The sequence below is a fragment of the Homarus americanus genome, unplaced genomic scaffold (assembly GCF_018991925.1).
Source record: "Homarus americanus isolate GMGI-L3 unplaced genomic scaffold, GMGI_Hamer_2.0 scaffold25827, whole genome shotgun sequence".
Classification (NCBI taxonomy): Eukaryota; Metazoa; Arthropoda; class Malacostraca; order Decapoda; family Nephropidae; genus Homarus; species Homarus americanus.
This window is the reverse complement of record NW_024738300.1, coordinates 1542050-1566946: the sequence shown is the minus strand read 5'-3', so window position 1 is coordinate 1566946 and position 24897 is coordinate 1542050. Positions and strand designations below refer to the sequence as shown.

Sequence of the window (24897 nt, the reverse complement as noted above, 5' to 3'; positions counted from 1 at the left end):
TCGTGACCTCCGCGGCAGGAAGTTGTCTGTGAGTATTACCCTCAAGATTAATCAGTGGAGCCCGTATGTTGAGATAAATTGCCACACATGCCTATTTTTCCCTAATTCGATATAATATTACCAGTTTCGTTATAGTACACCAATTGTCATTACTTGTTAATATCATTCTGCTCTAAGATAATTCTTAAGTCTATTCTGATTACTATGTGATTGAATCGGCTTTTGGAGTCATTACATGTTTATTCCTGTCATGCTCAGCTTTGTGAATTGACGAGAAGCAGTTCTTCAAGATTAATTATGTCAAGCTCTGTCATGCGTTACTCTGCCCCAACAGGTTTCAGCATTTGAGTCAATAATTTTTTTTTCAAAAGCAGTAGTGTTCACATTTTGATTGAAAATTTAGTTCAACAGTTTGTTGACAATGTGTTGTCTAAAGACGGGGAAGTGATATTTTGTAAAATGTGTGAAAAATCAGTGAACTGCGACAAGTACTGTGCATTCTAACATTTAGAGACGTGCAAACACAAAGTTGCTCCCGCACGCAAAACAGATGAACAGAATACTTACAGTGAGCGTCTTCTTTCTACATATAGCACAGCTTCTGGTTGGCGATCGTGGTTTTCGTTGGATAAAGTATGAACATATGCAAGGCATTCGTTGATGAAGGCATTCTTCTGAAGAAATTAGAATACAATTTTTTGGAGTATACCAGGTGAGGTTATGTCAAGAGAATTATGTGACCAAATTATCTGACTATATATAGACGAAACAAGGGATCGAGGGCACTTCGTGCCCGGTGGCGAGTCCGGTAGTAAAGTCGTGGTTGTTATAATCATAGTCGTGGTTGTTATAATCATGGTCGTGGTAGTTATAATCATAGTCGTGGCTCTTATAATCATGGTCGTGGTTGTTATAATCATGGTCGTGGATGTTATAATCATGGTCGTGGTTGCTATAATCATGGTCGTGGTTGTTATAATCATGGTCGTGGTTGTTATAATCATAGTCGTGGTTGTTATAATCATAGTCGTGGTTGTTATAATCATGGGCGTGAGTGTTATAATCTTGGTCGTGGTTGTTATAATCATATTCGTGGTTGTTATAATCATAGTCGTGGTTGTTATAATCATGGTCATGGTTGTTATAAACCTAGTCGTGGTTGTTATAATCATGGTCGTGGTTGTTATAATCATGTTCGTGGTTGTTATAATCATAGTCGTGGTTGTTATAATCATGGTCGTGGTAGTCATAATCATAGTCGTGGTTGTTATAAGCATATTCGTGGTTGTTATAATCATGGTCGTGGTTGTTATAATCATGGTCCTGGTTGTTATAATCATGGCGGTGGTTGTTATAATCGTGGTCGTGGTTATTTTAATCATGGTCGTGGTTGTTATAATCATGGTCGTGGTTGTTATAATCATGGTCGTGGTTGTTATAATCATGGTCGTGGTCGTGGTTATGATCATAGTCGTGGTTGTTATAATCATGGTCGTGAGTGTTATAATCTTGGTCGTGTTTGTTATAATCATATTCGTGGTTGTTATAATCATGGTCGTGGTTGTTATAATCATGGTCGTGGTTGTTATAATCATGGTCATGGTTGTTATAATCATGGTGGTGGTTGTTATAATCATGGTCGTGGTTATTATAATCATGGTCGTGGTTGTTATAATCATGGTCGTAGTTGTTATAATCATGGTCGTGTTGTTATAATCATGTGTGGTTGTAATAATCATGGTCGTGGTTGTTATAATCATGGTTGTGGTTGTTATAATCATGGTCGTGGTTGTTATAATCACAGTCGTGGTTATGATCATAGTCGTGGTTGTTATAATCATGGTCGTGAGTGTTATAATCTTGGCAAATGTGCGGTCAGGCCTGGACTTTTCAGAACTATCGGAAAGTCATCAGGTGGGGGCGGTATTAATTGGGAAGCAACGTGAGAGTTCCCTACATGACTTCCCAAACGTCGGGTCAGACTGGAGTTTCTGAGATGTAAGGAGAAGTCATCAGGTGGGGCCGTGTGACACGAAGGCCCTGGTTGATTTGTCCCTTGAGTTGGGCTCCAAGGGTTACATTTGACCTGGCTAATTGTGAGGTCAGGTCCGGCCTTTGTTCAGAGAGTAGGTTATTGTATATTGGAAGAGGGTCGGCTGGTGCCTTCTTACATGTTTTGTTGGGGCCACATGTCACATGGGAGGGGAGCTAGGCTGATTTACCATCCCGGTCAACCGCAGAGTTACCCTATGCTTGACCTCGGCTAATGTCGGGACAAGTCTGGCTTTCCTCGCGATGTAAGCTGTGGTCTGACAACCCCTCACTACATTATAATCATGGTCGTGGTTGTTATAATCATGTTCGTGGTTGTTATAATCATAGTCGTGGTTGTTATATTCATGGTCGTGGTTGTTATAATCAGATCGTGGTTGTTATAATCATGGTCGTGGTAGTCATAATCATAGTCGGGGTTGTTATAATCATATTCGTGGTTGTTATAATCATGGTCGTGGTTGTTATAATCATGGTCGTGGTTGTTATAATCATATTCGTGGTTGTTATAATCATCGTGATGGTTGTTATAATCATGGTCGTGGTTATTATATTCATGGTCGTGGTTGTTATAATCATGGTCGTGGTTGTTATAATCATGGTTGTGGTTGTTATAATCTTGGTCGTGGTTGTTATAATCATAGTCGTGGTTGTTATAATCATGGTTGTGGTTGTTATAATCATGGTCGTGGTTGTTATAATCATGGTTGTGGTTGTTATAATCTTGGTCGTGGTTGTTATAATCATATTCGTGGTTGTTATAAATAGGGCCGTTGTTGTTATAATCATGGTCGTGGTTGTTATAATTATAGTCGTGGTTGTTATAATCATGGTGGTGGTTGTTATAATCATATTCGTGGTTGTTATAATCATGGTCGTGGTTGTTATAATCATGGTCGTGGTTGTTATAATCATGTTCGTGGTTGTTATAATCATAGTCGTGGTTATGATCATAGTCGTGGTTGTTATATTCATGGTCGTGGTTGTTATAATCATGGTCGTGGTTGTTATAATCATAGTCGTGGTTGTTATACTCATGGTCGCGGTTGTTATAATCATGGTCGTGGTTATTATAATCATAGTCGAGGTTGTTATAATCATGGTCGTGGCTTTTATAATCATGGTCGTGGTTGTTATATTTATGGTCGTGGTTTGTTATAATCATGGTCGTTGTTGTTATAATCACAGTCGTGGTTATTATAATCATGGTCCTCGTTTTTACAATCATGGTCGTGGTTGTTATAATCATAGTCGCGGTTGTTATAATCATGGTCGTGGTTGTTATAATCATGGTCGTGGTTGTTATAATCATGGTCGTGGTTGTTATAATCATGGTCGTGGTTGTTATAATCATAGTCGTGGTTGTTATACTCATGGTCGCGGTTGTTATAATCATGGTCGTGGTTGTTATAATCATGGTCGTGGTTGTTATAATCATGGTTGTGGTTGTTATAATGATTTTCGTGGTTGTTATAATCATGGTCGTGGTTGTTATAATCATAGTCGTGGTTGTTATAATCATGGTCATGCTTGTTATAATCATGGTCGTATTATTATCATAGTCGAGGTTGTTATAAACATGGTCGTGGCTTTAATAATCATGGTCGTGGTTGTTATAATTATGGTCGTGGTTGTTATAATCATGGTCGTGGTTGTTATAATCATAGTCGTGGTTATTATAATCATGGTCCTCGTTTTTACAATCATGGGCGTGGTTGTTATAATCATAGTTGCGGTTGTTATAATCATGGTCGTGGTTGTTATAATCTTAGTCGTGGTTGTTATAATCATGGTCGTGGTTGTTATAATCATAGTCGCGGTTGTTATAATCATGGTCGTGGTTGTTATAATCTTAGTCGTGGTTGTTATAATCATGGTCCTCGTTTTTACAATCATGGTTGTGGTTGTTATAATCATAGTCGTGGTTGTTATAATCATGGTCATCGTTTTTACAATCATGGTTGTGGTTGTTATAATCATAATCGCGGTTGTTATAATCATGGTCGTGGTTGTTATAATTATGGTCGTGGTTGTTATAATCATAGTCGCGGTTGTTATATTCATGGTCGTGGATGTTATAATCATGGTCGTGGTTGTTATAATCATGGTCCTGGTTGTTATAATCATAGTCGTGGTTGTTATAATCATGGTCGTGGTTGTTATAATCATAGTCGTTGTTGTTATAATCATGGTCGTGGTTGTTATAATCATGGTCGCGGTTGTTATAATCATGGTCGTGGTTGTTATAATCATGGTCGTGGTTGTTATAATCATGGACGTGGTTGTTATAATGATTTTCGTGGTTGTTATAATCATGTGTGGTTGTTATCATCAGTCGTGGTTGTTATAATCATGGTCATGCTTGTTATAACCATGGTCGTGGTTGTTATAATCATGGTCGTGGTTGTTATAATCATAGTCGTGGTTGTTATAATCATGGTCATGCTTTTATAATCATGGTCGTGGTTGTTATAATCATGGTCGTTTGTTATAATCATAGTCGTGGTTGTTATAATCATGGTCGTGGTTGTTATAATCATGGTCCTGGTTGTTATAATCATGGTCGTGGTTCTTATAATCATGGTCGTTGTTGTTATAATCATGGTCGTGGTTGTTATAATCATGGTCGTGGTTGTTATAATCATAGTCGTGGTTGTTATAATCATGGCCTAGTTGTTCAGCCTTTGCTTGTTTGACACTATCATCTCTTTTTCTTTATATATTACAATTGCACAGCCTGTTTACCTGTGTTTGTCTGCACAGAACCATCAGTAAAAGCAGAATATTCACTTAATTTAATACTCTCTATGTGTCTATTAATAGTTTCTAGTGTGACACATCTCACCACATCGGTTTTTAACATTTTCTTAATACTAACAAGAGTATAATTAATTGGACGTGATATATCCAGCCAAAGAGGAAAGGCATTTATGGGTTCTTCTGGGGTTATTGGGACATTCATTTTCAAGAGATCTGCAACACTTTTATGAAGCCACGCTCCAAAGAGAGTCTTTTGTGGAAAGTTAGCGAGATAGTTGGGATTACTTAGATAGAACATCAACTCAGCTTGTGCTGTAGTTTGGAGACCATTGTTCTTCAAAAGTTTGACACAAAACATGGTATTAATTAGAGCTATCCTCTCAGATAGGGAGGGCAGCACGAGCTCTTTCCTCATGCTTACAATTCTGTTCGATTTTGGGCAACCTAGAATGATTCTCATGGCTTCATTTTGCACTACCTCAAGGCTGTTGAGTTGTTTAGGTGGAATAGTCACAAGATGGAGAGCATGATAGTCAACTACAGAACGAATGAAGTGAAGATAGAAAGTACGAGCATAGGTGATGTTAATTTCATAGCCCTTGCCAACAAGGGTTCTGAGGTGATTAATGCACTACATTAGTTTGGCATCAAGGTTGCCGGCAAAGTTTGCATCATTCACACAAATTCCAAGATATTTATAAGAGCTACATAGTTCCAAAAGCATGCTATTAATGATAAAGTCAAGAGGCAGAGGGTGAGCAAGACGAGGATTGAGGACCCCCATCCTGTCGACAGATATTATGAGACCACATTCCACAGTCCTTCGAGCAAATACATACACCAAGTCCTGGAGCCTGAGCTTAGTGTGTATCATAATACAGATATCATCAGCATAGCATATCATAGTCTCGTTTGGCTGAACTGGAATGTCAACAATAAGCTTGTGCATCAATATATTAAAGAGCATAGGACTTAACACTCCTCCCTGAGGTGTGCCAAGCTCAAATGCTCTCATTCTGATACTTTTGACTCCCCTAAACAGAACACTGGCATACCTGTTGGACAGATAACCCCTTATCCATGTCAGGAGGTTACCTTGGATGCCCAAATTAGTTAGTTGCTCAAGTATAATGTCTCTATTAGCTACATCAAAGGCTGATTTAAGGTCTATGAAGGCTGTTTGTGTCTTATCTTTTGAGTGAACAAGATTTATTCTGCAAAGCATGTCTGTGTGCTGCGCCTGGACATGAACCCATGCAGATTATTGGTCAGTTTGTCTCTGACTTGAAACATGAGACGGTTGAGAACAACTCTTTCAAGGACTTTACACATACAGGATGTGAGTGAAATGGGCCTGAAGTTTGGAGAGTTAGCTTTAGGGATTGGTACTATGTTTCCATAAGTCCATGTCTTAGGCAGAATACCCTGTGTGAGGCTCATTTCATACAGTGGATGTTTTGGGACCTCATTTAACACTCTCAGGGTGTTATGTTATGCCATCCTCACCGGGGGAGGATGATTCACCTTTTATTAGTGCTGTTGTTAGTTCGTGGTGCATTATAAGAAACTGGTCACCAAGGTCTGGTGAGGAACAGGCTATTTCAATATTGAAACCCCTATTAATATGTGTGGTTTTAAGATACTGCTGTATGTCAGGACGTAGGGAAGTGATTTGTGACACACTAGTCACTAGACTATTGGTCTAATAATATGTCAGCATATTCTGCAGGGCTGTGATGAAGTTGGACTGGGGTGGGTGACTTGGTAATGGCTCTAATTTTGTTCCACACTTCTGCTAGAGTGGTTGTTCTATTTATCCCCTCTAAGAATTGTTCCCAATAGGTGTTTCTCACCTGACCTTCGTGTTTACCAAATGCTCTGTAAGCTTTGAGGAATGCCAGGAGGTTATCACTAGTTTTATTTTGCTTATAAGTGTTGGGAAGGTGTTCTACCTTCTCTCCTTCTTTGGTGAGGATGGTGTTCATGTGTCCACAGAAGTGGTTTAGTGCTGCCCCCCTTCCTCCTTGACTTAACCCAGGTGGTATAATTTGTGGCAATGACATTTACAAGATCACAGCAAAATTCATCCACTGACCCAGGTGTATATCCAGCATACCATCTGTGGATGTAGGCCTTGAAGTGCAGTTACAGATTATCTGGGATGGTAATTCTGAGCTTAGGATGGTGTTCACACTTGACATCAGCAACAGTATATTCAGTAAGTATTGCATAGTGATCACTGACTAGGTGGTCTGAGATGACCTTAGCCTTGACATTACTGTCTACTAGGTTATACCCTATCACATAATCAAGTCTGCCCCCTATCAGATGTGTCACTTTGTCTGCGTCGTATACGGTGATATTATGATTATTGATGTAATTCACGAACACTCTCCCATTAGAGTTACACTGGACATCACCGAGGACAGTGTGACGAGAGTTAAAGTCACCCATACACAGCATAGTAGTGTTACCTGATGGCTTTGGTACCACGTCCGCTCGCAGCTCATTACACCGATCATAGATGTTATACAGTGAAAATTGACTGTTTGCTGTCTTTACTGTAAATTGTTGATTGTGAATACTTTCATCATTGTGAGTTTTGATCCATTTGCATCCCAGACCATTCTTTCCATAAGTGAGCAGGCCACTTCCTGCTCCACTATTGTTTGCTGTAAACCCAGCTATCCTGGGTGCAGCTTTCTTCTGGGTGCTGGACGTGTAAGGTTCTTGTAAACCAATTTCATCATGTTAAAAACTTTAACAACCCATTATAGTTCATTGATTCTGCGGTTAACACTCCGGAAGTTCCATGAAATGAACCTAAGCGTTCGTGTTGCTTGTTCCACCTTGAACTGAGTATAGAAAGTCGCGTATTGGCTTCATAGATCAACCTGACCAATTAGTTAACCGTTTCAAATTCATCACCCCTGGAGTTCTTGATAATGCGTCTCACAGCGCTTATTCTAGTAGGAATTTTATACACAGGTTCCTTCATTAGTCCCGCGAGTTCCTCCTCCGAAACTATTGGAGGAAGTTCAGGGTCATGGACGGATTTCAGACCTGTGGTTATTAAAGCGACCACGTTGGCAGTCTGGGGCTCATTCTCGCCATTCATGCGTCCATCACTATCGGTCTTGCTTTGGCTACTCACCCTCAAGTTGGCATCATTATGAGAGGAGGCACCAGCTCCTTCAGAAGCTTCACTAACACTATCACTGTCATTGTTCACTGGTACACTTACTTGACAGGCTTTAACCTGATCTGCATTGGCTAACGAAGGAGAGTCACTGTGGAGGCGATCCGGCCGCGTTGGCATCACTGAGTGGGACCGCTATTGTGGGTGGAGGCGGCCTCCCAGGACATGTTTGTTTAATACTTTTGAAGGATAATAATGGACTCTTTTGTTTGTTTTTCTTTGTTCATATTTGCTTGCCCTTTTCTTTTGTAAAGATCTTATCATGCAGACAGTTAACTTCAGTTGTAAAGGCACATGGAAAAATATATGGCTAAGAAAAAAGGGAATGTTCAATTCCCATCACTAGTGCGATTACAGGGGCGGCTCGTCAGGTTTTGCACAGTGTGGCAGCGCTGTGTTTGTTTACATTTGACAGCAGGAAACTCGCAAAAATAAACATATATTGGAAACAAAGTAAAACAATATTACATAAAATATATGACAAGCCCCTGTAATCCCACTAGTGAAGGAGACTGTACATATGCGCAATTTGATACAATTATAAAGTTAAACAAAAAAAAATCATAACAGCAGGTGTCATAACATATCTTCCAAACTTCTGTTTGACAGAACAAAGACCATGAAGACAATGATACTCAGGAGACGGGCAGCAGCAGCAGACCGCGCCTGGGTAGTGTGGCGGTGGCTGAGTGGAGTGTCAGCTAAGGAAATTTCCCTTGAGAGTAACACCAGCATTTCCACCATTTACCGATGGGTCCAGCAGTGGAAGCTAGATGGCACCTTGGGGCGAAGATCATACCCACGATATTCTCGCCGTAATCAACGTGACCATAATGCAACAACTGCCTCCTCTACCCAGCAGCAGATAGCGACCACTGGCATTGATATATCTCGCAGTCTACAACTCTACTACAAACCTCAAATATTGGATCATTATTTACAAGGAAGAGTAATTAAAAATCTTTCGTATTTTCAGACACAAACTCCATATCAAGAGAAGCAAAGGTCCAGATCCTTTAAAATGCGTTTAAAACATATAGGCCTGTATCATTATCCATGGTTTTAATTCCTTTGGTAACCAACAGCCAAGAAACTAAACATTTTGAAGACCACAGAGTATGTAGAGCCTAAAGCTTAATGCGCACCTGCTCATGCCACAAGTTTATGAAGTTGATATTATAATGTACTAACTGAACTACTCAGTTTCGCCTGAGTGGAGGAGAAAAAGATAGTGGACAACCGTTTCCTAAGCTACAAGCACCTCTCTATCAAATTTGAGCTCAAACTTCAAAACTATGAAAATGCATAAGGAACATACAAACACTAGTTTAATTACTCACCTAACATACGTGCTTAAGGATGTTAATTATCGTAGCGTGTATTTGTGACGTTGATGTTTCATTGTGCTATTGCGTAACACTATACGACACTTAACATTTTTAGGTGCGTATATTATTTTAGTAATTACACTAATGACGATCAGTTACAATCGAAGAATGATGCCTCTAACTGGTTTTGCGTAGTTGGAACTTGTCTTGATATATCCACTATGGCAGACGACTGTGACACAAGAGGGAAGCTGTGTTTATTTACCCAAATAAATATCCCTACTACTGTATTATATTTGTTTTGATTGAGTGTCCTAATGATTATTTTAGAAAAAAATAAAAAACGACCCTGCAAAACTGCCCTGATATTTTTCAGCATAATAAGATAAATCATTACTCCAACCAACCAAAAAAATACATAGCATTGATAGCATAATAAAGATAGACATTTATTCTGAAACAAATATACAGTACATCAATATACATTCCCTTTTATACCTTTGACATAATGACCGGCAGTAACTCACTTCCAGCATTTTTGTATAGTTATTTATCTATATAACTTGTGATGGAACTTAGTATGCGCAATTTCGTAACCCCTAGATCTTTTGTTGTTGTTGTTCTTTCCGTTAATATGTTATTGTCCGTTAACACAGTGTCCTCTTCACGTCTCCAGAACATCTCTTTATCACATCACCTTCAGTTTCTTTGTATATCAAGTTGTATAAAAGTGAATTAAAGAAAATCGTTTTTGTTATATAAACCTTTTCAACTACGTACAGGAGGTTAGTCAGAGTCCTACCCAAAATGACTTCAAAATAATCGTCCTCTATAACAACACTTGGTAATATATCTTTGCCATAAATATTGGCTTCTGTTTTATCATTGATTCATCAATTTTGAAATGTTTTCTGTCTGAAGAGTGAACTACAATTCCTCAGTCAGATGAATATCAAGAGAATTAATGAGCTACAAGACAAAACAAAGAACTGCTACTGGAAATGAAAAGTAAGCTTACTCGCTAGAAAAAAAATCATTGTATGTGTACAGAACTTTAATAAAAGACGGTATTTCTTGGCGATTATGAAAGAATATCAAAGTAAGGCTAGAGAAACTGTGCAGACGTTTTTATACCTTTGGCTATCCCTACAGTAGCAAGTTGAATATATTAAAAACAAAGGGATTAAAAGACCGTTTTCCTCCATGTTTTAATAACCTTTGAAAATTTTAAATAGACAAGTGATTTTTGTTTTCAATAAGAGGAAGATTATATCAATAGAATATTGATTTTTTATGTGAATACTATACACCAGAATAATATAAATAAATAATACCAGTCTCTCTCTTAGTATAAGATAGAGGACACTTTAAATGAATCTATAACCATATTAAAAAGTTCTGAAATATTTAATAATAATCCAATTACTTTTTTATTTTACTCCAAGATTAATTTAAGCAAATAAAGGGTCTACAGGCGACTCAATTATTACATATAGTTTTATTTATTTCAAGACTAAAAAATATACAAGTGTATTACTTATCCAGGAACTCTTAAAGTTCTTAAAATATTTTGACAATTTACACTGTCTATGAATATATCTTGGCTATTTTGTGTGTGATCAAATATATAGAAACAATTACAGAAACAGTTTGATCATATAAATAAGCTGAATAAAAAAGAAGTTCAGGGATTTATTGGATATTGCGTCTACAGTACAAGTAAATTTAGGGTGCATCTGTAGGTAGCCCACTTGCCCCATGCTTCCAACCTCAGTTATTTATAATTGTTATATATTTGTTATCCATCATGTTCAATATTGATCTTCCATCCTCAATATTTCTACAATGGTTACACCTACCGCCGGTGCCTTAACATTTTAATTAAGGTTGTTTAAAGCTTGTTTTCGTCTTCCTCACACCTCACATTCTCCTCAAACAATTTTCATTTCAATATCATACAAACTTAGTAATTATACGTCTTTCTCATCTTTTACATTTTTTTTTTTTATGGGAAAGCCTACCCGGGTCACTGACCCATATCAGGGCCTGGGAGGCAAAAATGTAATAATACTACTACTAATACTACTACTACTACTACTACTACTACTACTACTACTACTACTACTAATAATAATAATAATAATAATAATAATAATAATAATAATAATAATATTATTATTATTATTATTATTATTATTATTATTATTATTATTATTATTAAAAATAATAATAATAATTCAGATAAGTAAAATTTATAATAAAAATAAAAATAAATAAAAATAATAAAATAATAATGATAACAATAATAATAATAATAACAACACTGCAATTATAGTAATAACAATAATAATAAAGAACCATAAAGAAATAAAAAAATATAAAAAAAAGATCAAGAGCGAGGAACAATATATGTATGTTGTGTTGTCAATGGCAAGAAAAACAATTGAGACCCTGCAATTGTATGTAAATGAGGCAGAAAGTCAGATCAGCAACCTGGGACTTGGTCACAATATTTGTGATGCCATATAGCAGCAGGGTCTACCATCAGACAACACATTATGCTTCCAATATCTTCCCAGGCGGTAGTACCTCCCTGTTTGGTAGCTGCCTTCTACCTATCAGTTGCCCACCATGGACTTTCTCATGGCACACATTTCTGTAAGTCTCTGTCCATTTCTGGTCATTCTTTTCACTCCAGTATATCCTCACAATTCTGTCTCTCCCTCTCAGTTATCTCTCAGTTATCTCCCACCACTATAACTCTGTCTCTCACCGTTATGAATTTTTCATACACACTTCTGTGTTAATCCAAAATATTTCACCACCCTACAGCACTGCCGCACTTTCTTTTTCCTGTTCTTTCAGACACTTCTGACTTAAATACTCTCACTTTCCCCAACAAACTCTTTTCCTTTCCCTTTAATATTGTATTGCCCATAGCATGACATGCAAATCCCTTGTTATTATTTGCAGCCACTCAGTTCAATTACATCAGGCACTGGACTGAGAAGAGAGGAAAGGGTATGCTAAGACTTTCATAGGTGACTTTTCTCTACATATAATATTTATGATAAATGCAACAATAGTAATGAAGATAATTATTTTTCGCCTCAGGGAAACATGGCGTCATATGGGTATCTTACAGCAGTGATGGCAGCCACGTTGGTGAGCACTGCGACAGTTGTTAGTCAAGAAGTAGGTGGACCCGTGGAGCAGGTGGGTGTGATGGTGGGTCAGGTAGTGGAGCACCATCTCACCGGCTGTCACCTGGTGCTCATCACCACTACACAACACTCACACGTATTTTCCAGTATAATCAGGTGAAAAAATATTTGTTTAAGAAAAAGTCAACTTTAATGACGCCAAAAATTGTATTTGCTATATTTTGTTTTGTATATATTGTCACGTATAATTATCATCTTGGCACTTGTATTTTTTATTAAAATGATTTTTTCCGATATGATGGATGACCTTTCATTTAACTAACGAACACATATTTCATAATTACTATGCTAATAATTCTCCTTTATAGACATTACGAGTACAAAGTAATGTGATAAGGGGATGCATACCTTACCGTCACAATTTAGGAAAATAATGGATAGTTTAGCTCTTGACAGATGTTGACAGTTGCCCACAAATTTCTCGTATTACTTTCGCAATCCTAATCGCTGGCTCAGAGGCTGTGGTGTCCTGTACTACGTAAGATAGACGTACTTCACTTTTCCATACAATTTCTTTTAACATTTTAATGTTTCTACCCCAATTTTTGGTCAGATCTTAGAGGTCCCATTTATAATCATTGCACACGGGTCCCCACCCCTTCCCCGTTCAATCTCCACGTAATCCCTGGATATGAGTTCCGAAAAGGAATTATGAGTGAAAGCTTGTTTGTTTGAGTGCGTGTTTACCTGGAGAGGGAGGAGGATTCTTACTTACTCTTACGCACTCTTTGAACTATGGAGTTGAAATTTGATCAAATTAAGGCCAAGTACTTTGATAGCTTTGCATTCATGTTTTCTTTCTTTGTTTCCTCTTCCCTTGATGGTCCGAGTGATATATCAGACACACCTTTAACTAGGAAACTGTAATTTTGATTTTTTTTTTTTTACTTTGGCGACCCCAATTTTTCTTTATAGTTTTGACTAATATTTTGTTCATTGCATGGCAGGAGGGAGGGGTGTCAGTGTACATTAAACGTACCACTACTCTTTTATTTTGGGGTTATAATAATAATGGAAATTTGTGCCTCCTAGACACATGGGAGCGGAAGCTGGCGTGGTTGTGGAGGCAGGGTGGATGTTGTCCCAGGACCAGCTGACCCAGGACCACCTCCTGCAGGGGCTGTGGGGAGACACCAGAACTACCTGCCGGGCACTCATCCTTGACCTCACCACCAGCAACAGTACTGATCTCGTCTTCAGGTAAAGTACAGCTAAAAGGTCAAGAAAAGTCTGAAATATAATCACTAGTGCTACACACAACAATATACGAGCGTATTGTAGTCATAAGTAGCATGTCATAGGACAATATTATTATCCGACATAATGACGAATTTTTCAGGAATTATATCGCTAACTGCACTTTGACATTACATACAAAGACAAATAAAAATAGTGCTTTGCCTAAGATTAGAATACTTAAATCATCACTCCAGTAATTGTAATAATTTTGCCTCTACCAGGTTATTTACATGAAAACAAGATTATTATAATCTTCTAAACCATGGAGTGCAGCCTTTGCTTCTCACGTTGAATTACTGTATGTAGCACTGATTATTTACAGTAGAATTATGAAGAATGGGATTTCGCTGCCATATGGCTTTCAGAGTACCGAGTTAAATTACGTGTAGTAACGATTGGGGAACGTAAATTTTGTGTTGTATATCCTGGGTAGTAAAAATTATATGTATAAGGATGAGAAGCAAATAAAGATAATATATATTGATACCCGGGGAGATGAAATTGCACATGTGGAAAATTCATGGGATCTTCACTCCAAGTGAGTGGATATAATGCACTATTCATCATTAGAGGCCACATTATTCAATTAAATTCCTCTCCAGATTGTTAGAGTCGTCAGGCATGTGGAAGTTGTCTGAGACGCTGGTGTTAGTGATGGGTGGGAGTGAAGGGGTGGAAGACGTTCTTCTCCACTATGATCTCCGTAACACTGTCCACGCCTTTTATATGGCCCTCACCCTGCATGACCTTCCCCTTCAAAACCTACCGCGCCTTGCTAACTCACGCCTCGGGAAGACACTGATGCAGGAAGGTAAGTACGTTTAAAATAAAATGAATCTCACTTTTTTGCTGATTGCTTTTACATATCTCTCTCTCTCTCTCTCTCTCTCTCTTATAAGAATAAAAGAACATAAGAATGGAGGAAACTGCAGCGGGCCTATTGGACCACGCTGGGCAATCCCATTTACACCCAACCCCTATAGCTCATATATCCATCCAACCTATGTTTGAAGCTATCCAGCGTATTCTAGTTGATGATAATATTTGGTTACTTGTTCCACTCTATTTCTAAGCCAATGTTTACCTGTATCGCGCCAAAATCCAAATTTTCTCTAATTTAAAGCTATTGTTACGAGTTCGCTCCTGGATGGATAGTTTGAATACCTTGGTAATGTCATCTTTGTTCAGCCTGACTTCCATTTATACACCTCTATTATATCGCCCCTCACTCTACGTCTCTCGAGGGAGTGCAAATTAGGAGGTTTTAACCTGTCTCTGTACTCAAGGTTCCTATTGCCCGGGATTAGACTTGTCATTCTCTTCTGAATTCTTTACAAGGATTCTATCCATTCTGTAATACGGTGACCAGAATTGAACTGCATAATCCAGGTGAGGTCTCACAAGCGCAAGATATAGTTTTAAGATGACCTCGCTAGTCTTGTAACTAACACTCCTTTGTATGAACCCAAGAACTTTATTAGCCTTGTTTCGAGCAAATTCACATTGCTTACTTGGCTTAAGATTCCTGCTTATCATTACCCCTAAATCTTACTCGTAGTCGGATTTCTCAATAACATCGTTGTTCATCTGATATCTGGTTTCCCTGTTTACATCTCCTATACTGAGTACTTTACATTTGTCCACATTGAATTTCATCTGCCATTTTTCAGACCATTCGAAATTTTTTTTTAGATCTTCCTGTAGTTTTCCAGAGTCCTCGTCCGATTTAATTACGCGCCCTATTTTAGTGTCATCAGCAAATTTACTTATGTTGCTGTCTACGCCGATATCTACGTCGTTTATGTATATAATAAATAATAATGGTGAGAATACTGAGCCTTTGGGAACTCCACTATTGACGTTGCTCCAGTAGGATTTGGTGCCGTTAATGCTCACTCGCTGTTTCCTGTCCTGTAACCACGCCCTAATCCATTTTAGAATATCACCTTTAATGCCATGAGCCTCAACTTTTCTTATTAGTCTTTCGTGGGGACTCTGTCGAAGGCTTTGCTAGAGTCGAGATATACCACATCATAGTCGTGCCCCTCGTTCACTGATTCGAAAACAGATGAAAAGAATGTTAATAGATTATTTAGACATGAACGCCCGCTTGTGAAGCCATGTTGTGAATCATTGATCAACTTGTGCTTCTCCAGGTGATTTCGAATAGAGTTTGAAATGATTGCTTTCAGTAATTTGCCTACAATTGATGTTAGACTGATTGGACGGTAGTTAGCGGATAGTGATCTATCTCCCTTCTTGAAAATCGGTATCACATTCGCTATCCTCCAAGATTCTGGTACTACACCCGTTTTTTAATGACTTGTTAAACAAATTTGCAAAGGGCATACAAAGCTCTTCCTTACATTCCTTTAATACTCCGGCAAATATCTCATCGAGACCTGGCGACTTATTAGGCTTTAACTTGTCTATTTGCTTACTAACATCGTTACTGGTCACTTAATCTATTTTTTCACTATCTCTGTATACTGTAAAGTCGGTGCCTCGGGTATCATGTTGAAATTTTCGGTGGTGAAAACTGTTAAAAAATATATTTTCAGATTATTGCCCATTTCTCCGTGGTTATCCATTAGCTCGCCGGTATCTGACTGTATTGGTCCAATCTTGTCTCTTGTTTTAGTTGTTACCTTTGGAAGAATCCCTCGGGGGGTTTGACTTCGCCTTCCTTGCTACCTTCAGTTCTCTCTCTCTTTCTCTCTCTCTCTCGTTGCCTGTGTTTAACTAATGTTGAATGAAAGCTGTGTGGAATCTTCTCACATGATTAAGGGCGATCTGTTTTCTCTGTTGGTGATCTGAAATAGTTTTTCTGAAGGTAAGTCACAGGGTGTCACCAGGGCAGTTACTGATCGTAATTTAACGGAACAATTCCTGTGAAATAATAAAAAGAAGTACGAGTGTGATAGAGTTAATTATGGGATATAATTAGAGCCCATTGTATGCTGAAATTGACCATATATGAAGCCATGTGAAAATAGCCATGTAAAAATAGCCATGTAAAAATAGCCATGTGAAAATAGTAATATACAAATTTGGCAAATGTTTATTTTTTCTTAAATAAAGGATATATGGAAATATGACGCTGCGAACTCTATACTTAAAAAGATAAACAATTGTATAAGTGTGTTTACCTATACATTTGTTAGATAAGACAATAGTTTATAATCAAAATGTTGCGACTTTATGTAAGATGACTCATCCTCACTCTTTCACTTTAACTATTTCTCCTCTATCCTCTTTTGCGGCGTGCTGAGTCATGCATTGAAGGAGGTGAGTTTTATGGCCATACATTCCAAAGAGGCAAATGTACTAGACTAGGGTAGCCATTCTTCCGAGTAGTTTAATTTTTCTATCAAGTGCTTCAATTCGCAGTTCCTTTAGGTATTTCACGTGTTGTAATTACAAAAGTAATGCATTATTTGCTATATGCAGAAAATCTACGAAGAAAAGGACAAACATGAACATTGAAGTGTGCTCCAATTTTCATGTGAATTTTCTGTATACAATTTGTGATTGATATAAATTTGATTAGAAAAAAGCCCTCTTCTCTTGGCCGCATCAGTGAGTGAGCGTGTGTGGGTGTACCGGCGGTGTCTGTACTGCAACAACGGGGAGGCGGACGTCCAACTTATCCACAAGTGGAACCTCACATCCCTTCCCCAGCATACTGATGACCTCTTCTTTCATGGTAAGTTCCCCTGTCAAATTTCACCACTATGTGACCCATATTTTAGCTGAACACGAAATATTGAAATTATGTTCACCCATTACTTGGAGTTCCTATATGTTCATACAAGACTGAAAGATATATAAACATCTACCTTGTATACATATGATTTAGATATGGTTTAAATAAATTAAAATTTATGCTATGTTTATTATTAATTACTCTTAAAAAATACTTTCCAATGTGAATTATAAAAATATTATTGAAGAAAATAAAGTCACACATATACTGGTTGTAAAAGATACTTGTATATGTGAAATATCGTCCGCCAGAGAAAAGCTTCATGGGATCCCTTCCACTTCATGTTATCTTACTAAAAAAACTCAATTGATTTTTTCTTTAATAATAGAGTATTCCTCTTACTCAAAAATAGCGACCTGACGAGAATTTCTTTACAACGAGTCTAATGGTTCACGATTTTTTCAACAGAACAGTTTCATAACTTCTTTGGCCACAAGATCCAGTTCTCAGCTGTACGATTCTTCCCATATATGGCCTTCACACTAAACAGCAATGAGTCAGGCAGTACCGTCACACTCAGAGACAGTCTTGATGCTAGACTGCTCTCTGTCTTCGCACATACACTCAATTTCAGGTAGAATATGTATCAAACTCATGGGAATTAATATCAGGAAAATGAACAAATTATCGAATATATATATATATATATATATATATATATATATATATATATATATATATATATATATATATATATATATATATATATATATATATATATATATATATATGTGTGTGTGTGTGTGTGTGTGTGTGTGTGTGTGTATATATATACTGATGATCGCTTGGTGTAAACTGAGCTAGGAAACTTTTCTAAAATGTCTTAATTTTCCCTTGAAATGGAAGAACCGCCAAGGTAGAATTCTAAATTATCAACATATTCAACAGTTTGGATATTCGTGAGCAGCCTCAACGTGCCTGGGGTTCACAGAAGAACGGCAAGTTCAACGGGATGTTAGGTCAACTCCAGCGAGAGGAGGTAGACATAGGTGGGCCCGTAAGCCCCCAAGCAGAGCGAGTCCGTATCATAGAGTTCCTTGGCGCTTATGAAATCGATGTCTTAAGCATAGTGTCTCTAAAGCCAACGCCCCTACCACAACACCTATCGCTGATGAGACCCTTTGCTGGTAGGTGTGATATAATTCTTGGGTACTTGAGAAGCGCGTCTATCAACTGAACTGTGATATATTGTACATTATTGATCTATTTGAATCGCCACCTACAATGAAATATTGAAAGATTATGAATCAACCTTCCTGATAGATTGACAATAATATTTTTGCACAACGTCCATCTTCCCCATTCTGTCTTCAGATACCTTGGAAAGCACATGCTAGGAGTGTCCTTATTGATTGTTCTAGCTGTTTATCTAAAAACTGGGAAGCCGAAATTTCGATATAATAGTGGCCAGTGGTTTTGGCAACCATATCTCCAAAGTGGAAGCAGTCACAGACCTGAAACTGTACACACATATTGCATTTGTCCCAAGGCTGTGCCGCATGGAACTGTTATTCTGTTATTGACCACTAGCCCCCGTGTGATGCGGACAAGAAACAAAAATCTTCCCTGACTGAGATTTTTATGTTGTTATAATGTTGTTTCTTTACTATAACAACTGAAGTCTTTAAGCACGTAACTAGGTCAGCAAGTATAATGTTCCATCAACACTAAGAAATTATAAGAGATATAACTCTCGTGGTCTAGGTGACTGGGATATCGACACAGCGATAGCGGGGGGGGTGGTTATCTGTGTCAGGAGGTCAAAGTGTGATAAAGTTAGGTCAGGTTAGGTTGGATTTGGTTAGGTTTGGTTGAGCTGGGTTGGGTTGGGTTTTGTTGTGGTTGGGTTGGGTTGGGTTGGGTTTTGTTGTGGTTGGGTTGGGTTGGGTTGGGTTGGGTTTTGTTGTGGTTGGGTTGGGTTGTTGGGTTGGGTTTTGTTGGTTTGGGTTGGGTTGGGTTGGGTTGGGTTTTGTTGTGGTTGGGTTGTGTTGGTTGGGTTTGTTGTGGTTAGGTTGGATTGGGTTGGGTTGGGTTTTGTTGTGGTTGGGTTGTGTTGGGTTGGGTTTTGTTGTGGTTAGGTTGGATTGGGTTGGGTTGGGTTGGGTTTTGTTGTGGTTGGTTGGGTTTGGTTGGGTTTTGTTGTGGTTGGGTTGGGTTGGGTTGGGTTGGGTTGGGTTGGGTTGGGTTGGGTTGGGTTTTTGTTGTGGTTGGGTTGGGTTTGGTTGGGTTTTGTTTGGGTTGGGTTGGGTTGGGTTGGGTTGGGTTGGGTTGGGTTAATTTGGGTTTTGTTAGGTAGGTTAGGTTAGGTAAGGTTAGGTTAGAGTAGGTTAGGTTAGGTTAAATTAGGTTAAGTTAAGTTAGGTTAGGTTGAGGTGGGTAATATTTTTTTGTATACTGTATATTAGATTGGCATTCCCATAACTGGTCACTCCATGACTTATTCTGTCGCCAGGTAAGCTACGCGATGTGTATACACGTACTGCATGTTTTTTCATTTACTACTTATGAATACATCCAATATTTATATCTGTGAGTCACTAAAATTGTTTCATGATTGTCAATGCTAGGTACTTCAGGTACTTTAAGGAAACTACTGTGCAAAAAATTAAATGTTGCTTCTCCTTTCCTGCAGGAGAACTGTGGGTGGCGCTGTTGATGAGCGTAGTGGCGTGGGGTGTGTCCCTGTGGTTTATACATAGGGCGAGGCGATGGTTTGCGGGAGGTCGTGGTGTGAAGTTCACCACCGCATTCCTGTACGGCTGGGGCGCGCTTCTGGAGCGGCCACCCTCCAACCCCTCCGTCAGCGACTCAGGAAAAGTAAATCTTTCATCTGTGTAAAAGTAAATGTTTTTTTTTCCCACATGTTCTACTCTTCTTTTTAATTGTTGCTTCTACCGTAAACTCATTTTAACAAACCCTTGGTGATGCCTTAGGGCAGGGCAGCTTATTTGTTTTTATCAAGAAAATAAAAAGGATACTGACTGCTTGTTATTTTTTTTCATTATTAACGTGTTTGCCTATCGTCTGTGACAACATACGTCTTTGCTTAGGTAACTTGGAAAAACATATTAAGCTACACCTTCGTAGCTACATCGTTCGTCAATGTATGAAAATCCTTGAAAACCTAGAGCCGTCCATAAGAAAAGTCTCGTTTAATCCTCTCACCTGCATCACTCTAGACCCAGCATAAAGGACCCCACTAAATAATTAAGTTGGAAGATTTTGACACTGGAATATTTTTTATTAACTCTATGGTTAAAAAAAAACGGTTGACAGACTTTTCGCAACCTGTCTTTTTTTCTGCTAGGGTGAAAAATCTAAGCTGACCACCTTTGGTAATCGTGTTGTTCATGCTGCCAAAAAACTTTAGTTTTACGGTATTACATTTGTTTTGGACCTAGAAGTAGTGTTCAAAGGGGAGTTTGTGATGTTATAGAATTAAATTAGAAGTATATTTGATAGCCTTACATAAAGTGTCTTTGTTCACTGTATGACAAACATCTCGTCAAAACATGCATGAATATGACAGAAATCTAAGACACTTGACTTTATAAATAAATGTGATTAGACAGGATTAGAAAATACAAGGAATGTGCCATAAATATTGCCTGCTAAATGAAAATTCTTATGTTTAATGAATCGTTTTCAAGAACACATATGATATCTAATTTTTTGTTTCCCGAAAAATCTAACTACTGCTCCGAAAAGTGCTTGGTTGAAACTCAGCGATATCACTCGAATAACTGAGGGTTAAATCTGGTCATTTAAGTAAAAGTAGGTATTGGTAGGATGAAGTTATATACAAACGTTGGCTGCCTGGTCACAAGATTAATGTTTGCAGGTGCTGGTGGGGTGGTGGCTGGTGTTCTGTGTCGTCATGATCACAGGGTTTCGTTCGTCATTAATCTCACACCTGACAGTCCAAGGGAGGACCCAGTCTCCAGAAACATTTGAGGATCTGTTGGATAGAAGCAACTGGAAGTGGGGTATAGAACACTGGATGATGAGAGGAATGCCAAAGGAATATTTCTCGAAGCATACTGACCCTGTCGTGAAGGAGATAAATAAAAAAATGGAGGTAAGTAAACTCCAAAATATTTGTAACATAAAACTTTCTCAAGTTTATTTTTCTCATTGTAACAGATATACAATTATGTTATGAAATTCCGAATGAAATAATTTTGATCAAGCAATATGTGAAATAAGATATTATTGTTAGGATGACATCATTTCTTTGATGAGGGAAGCATAAAACTCGTCAATAATAAAATGAGCAACAGGTGTATACCAACACACATACAACCTACAGTATATCAATCCAAAGAAATATCAAGTACCAAAAGTGGTGCCACATATACCCATCCCTCGTCACAGTTCTGTGGTTATGTGTTTAGAGACCAGCACCATACTTTGATATTTATGTTCACACTGACCTACATACATACACAAACACGCAAGTAGGTCATCTAAGCACACAACCACGTGAAAATACTACAGTATACTTAGGAACTCGAAAGTATCAACTCATTTTTATTTTATCAGTTCAGAAAAATTATGCTCAGGGTTAACCAAGCGCAAGCTTAATCTTTCAAGATATAATTGCTATTAACAAACATCTTTTCAATCCTATCACTCTAGGTCCTGACAGCAGATGAGGCACTGCGGAAGGTGAAGGAGGGGAGCTACTCGCTCTTCAGTCCTAAATACCACATCACTGTCATCATTGACTCCAAGTACACCAACAGTTACGGCCAAACACCCTTCTACATCAGCAAACGTGGAATAGTTTTGATTGCTTCCTTCGGGTGGTCATTCAGGCATGTGTATTGTGTTACTTTCCCGCCAGGTTGTTGTGTAGTAGATACGTGATGAGGATTTGGTGGGGTCATTTCCTGGTTTTGGAAGTGGTGGAAAAAGCTACTTGTTTGTTGCTACCAAAACTGATAAAGTTGAATCCGATTGATTTGCATACACTGATTTATGCTGTTTCATGTAGATATATCTCATATTTACAATAATTCTATGATTTCTTAGGTAATATAATTCTGAATCGACTTGTTTGTTGTAGGAAAGGATCACCATATTATACGCGTTTCCTTCAACTCAAATCTCGGTTAGAGGACGCTGGCATTATACAACAGTGGGCCAGTGAAGTAATATCCGCGCGCGTGAGGGAGAACAGGGCAGCTGCTGCACTGGACCCTCAGGCAACCCTGGTAAATACTGGACACTTAGGCATCTCCTCCTTCTCCTCCATCCATAGTGCACTAGACTACTGGTCCAGTGGCCTCATTTATTTACCTGGTAAAATTTAAGAATTTGTTCAGTATATATTCTAAATCGTTTGCTGTTTACTTTTAACAATACTGGCGACCGAAGAAACAAATCAATCTCTATTAAATGTTGAAAGCCCGTCGGTTAAAGTTAAGTTCGACGAACCGCCTACCGCTAAACTCACAGGATGGTGCTGAATGTAAAATGCCAAATTATTATTCATCAATATCGATAATGTATGGAATTCCAGACAAAACCATATTATCATGTCATAGGCGAAGCACAAAGCCTCTGTGTGAAGAGTTAAAGTCATATTATCGAACAATAGTTTTGATGTTTGTGGGAAGGAATTTAGTTAACTTTTTACATTGAAAGTTGTGCCTGACACCAGTTTTTGTGACTCAGATGGACATTAAGATCTGGTGAGCCACTTGGTGTTATCACTTATGATGTCGCGCCGAGCACCTGATACCCATTAGAATATTTTTCCCTTATGAACTGTTTTACGATAAAACTGCGCTATAAAATATATGTGTTTTATTATTTTATCCAATTTATCCAGAGTACTTTACCGCACATATAATAACACTGGATAAATGGGCGCGAAGTTCAATATCATGCAGTATACTGGTAATATGGCGAAGTCTTGTTTTCATTCCAGTATAACTCTATTCTGTCAGGCAACACAATAATATAACATTACATCACAAAGCACCATATTATATCACATAGCACCTTAATATATCACATAGCACTACAGCATTAAAAAGACCTATAGTAGCACACAATACCCCTTTAACATCACATAGCATGACAGAGCAGAATGGAGTATCACATGTTATCACACATCATTGAAACATACAGAATAATACACTAATATTACTTCCTATTAAATGATTGCAATTACCCTCAAATTATTTAAGAAAACACCACCCAATACCACACAGCATCACATGTCGAGCTATCAAAATATATTACGTATTATAATATACCGCGTACTGTCATGGTATCATAACGTATCAACTAAAATCCCATAGGAAGGCATCATATAATAACAAAAGGAGAGTGATATATCCTAATATGAAATCTATGACTGATAAAGTAACGGAGACTAGGTACAGTAAACAGATATTATAATCATCAGTAAAACATCTTATGATTTCTTCAGGAAGACAGCAGAGAGATGACTTTGGGGTTACACCACTTGCAGGGTGCTCTCTACCTACTGATTCTGGGCTGCTCCATCGCTTGCCTTATTCTGCTGAAGGAGAACTTCGCCCAAACTAGGTCCTCGCGTTCTGGAAACGTTTCTTCGATTTAAGCAGGCAGCAGACCCGGAAGAATATCGTTAGGCACTTGGAGTAGTAACTGAAATTTTTTTGTTGTATATGATAATGCCAAAAGTCAAGTACATGTATGGTTGAGTTATGAATACTATTCTTAGTAGCTATAATTCTTGAGAAATAAAGGAAAAGCTTATTTACCTGTATTATTATTTCTTCGTTGTGTAAACAGACGGTAACTACACACACACACACACACACACACACACACTGCTATTACTACTACTACTACTACTTTTTTTTTTTGAAACGTGGCCTCCAGCTTCCACTTAATAGCTACACCTTCGCCGCCATTTCATTACCTTAAAATTAAATATCCTAATACATAAATAGTTATCCTAGCTGTGTTGAGTTAGTTGAGCCGCAGATCTATGTGGCATTCAGTGACTGTTGCCTCGTAGTCAATATCTGCAACTGTTGTCGGCTTTGGGGCCGATGCTCTCGTTCCCCTGAGGCAGAGCAAAGTAGACCTAAGGAAAGAGAAGGGCAGTCGACATCTCATCCAGGCTGTAACATAACTTCTGGGCTGCTGCTTCTGTTCGGATAGCACCTCTGCGAATCTAGCGTAGAAGCATCTTGCACTTGATCGATCCAACTAGAGGTTGTGAACACCAGAGGAGTGAAGCTGCCTTGATCAACGTTCTGAATTCTCTCCCCATATGCCCTTATCTTGTCGTTCTCGTTCCTCCTGTGTGGATGACATAGGGTGGCT

At 38.2% G+C, this 24897-nt stretch overlaps 1 protein-coding gene across 1 annotated transcript; it reads left to right on the top strand.

Annotated features, from left to right (window-relative positions):
- Nucleotides 1-24323, top strand: LOC121873783 (glutamate receptor ionotropic, delta-1-like). The gene is made up of 12 exons (XM_042377482.1): nucleotides 1-28; nucleotides 12454-12659; nucleotides 13596-13763; nucleotides 14405-14613; nucleotides 17383-17508; nucleotides 17977-18142; nucleotides 18457-18695; nucleotides 20201-20385; nucleotides 21410-21646; nucleotides 22207-22385; nucleotides 22637-22784; nucleotides 24011-24323. The coding sequence occupies exons 2-12, from the start codon at nucleotides 12460-12462 to the stop codon at nucleotides 24161-24163; spliced, it is 2010 nt and encodes a 669-aa protein (XP_042233416.1). The 5' UTR covers nucleotides 1-28; nucleotides 12454-12459; the 3' UTR covers nucleotides 24164-24323.
- Nucleotides 24324-24897: the final 574 nt, after the last annotated feature.

Coding starts and splice junctions, on each gene's coding strand:
- LOC121873783 (XM_042377482.1), top strand. CDS start 12,460: ATGGCGTCATATGGGTATCTTACAGCAGTGATGGCAGCCACGTTGGTG. Junction 18,143..18,456: donor GCACATACACTCAATTTCAG/GTAGAATATGTA, acceptor CATATTCAACAG/TTTGGATATTCGTGAGCAGC. Junction 20,386..21,409: donor CCGTCAGCGACTCAGGAAAA/GTAAATCTTTCA, acceptor TAATGTTTGCAG/GTGCTGGTGGGGTGGTGGCT.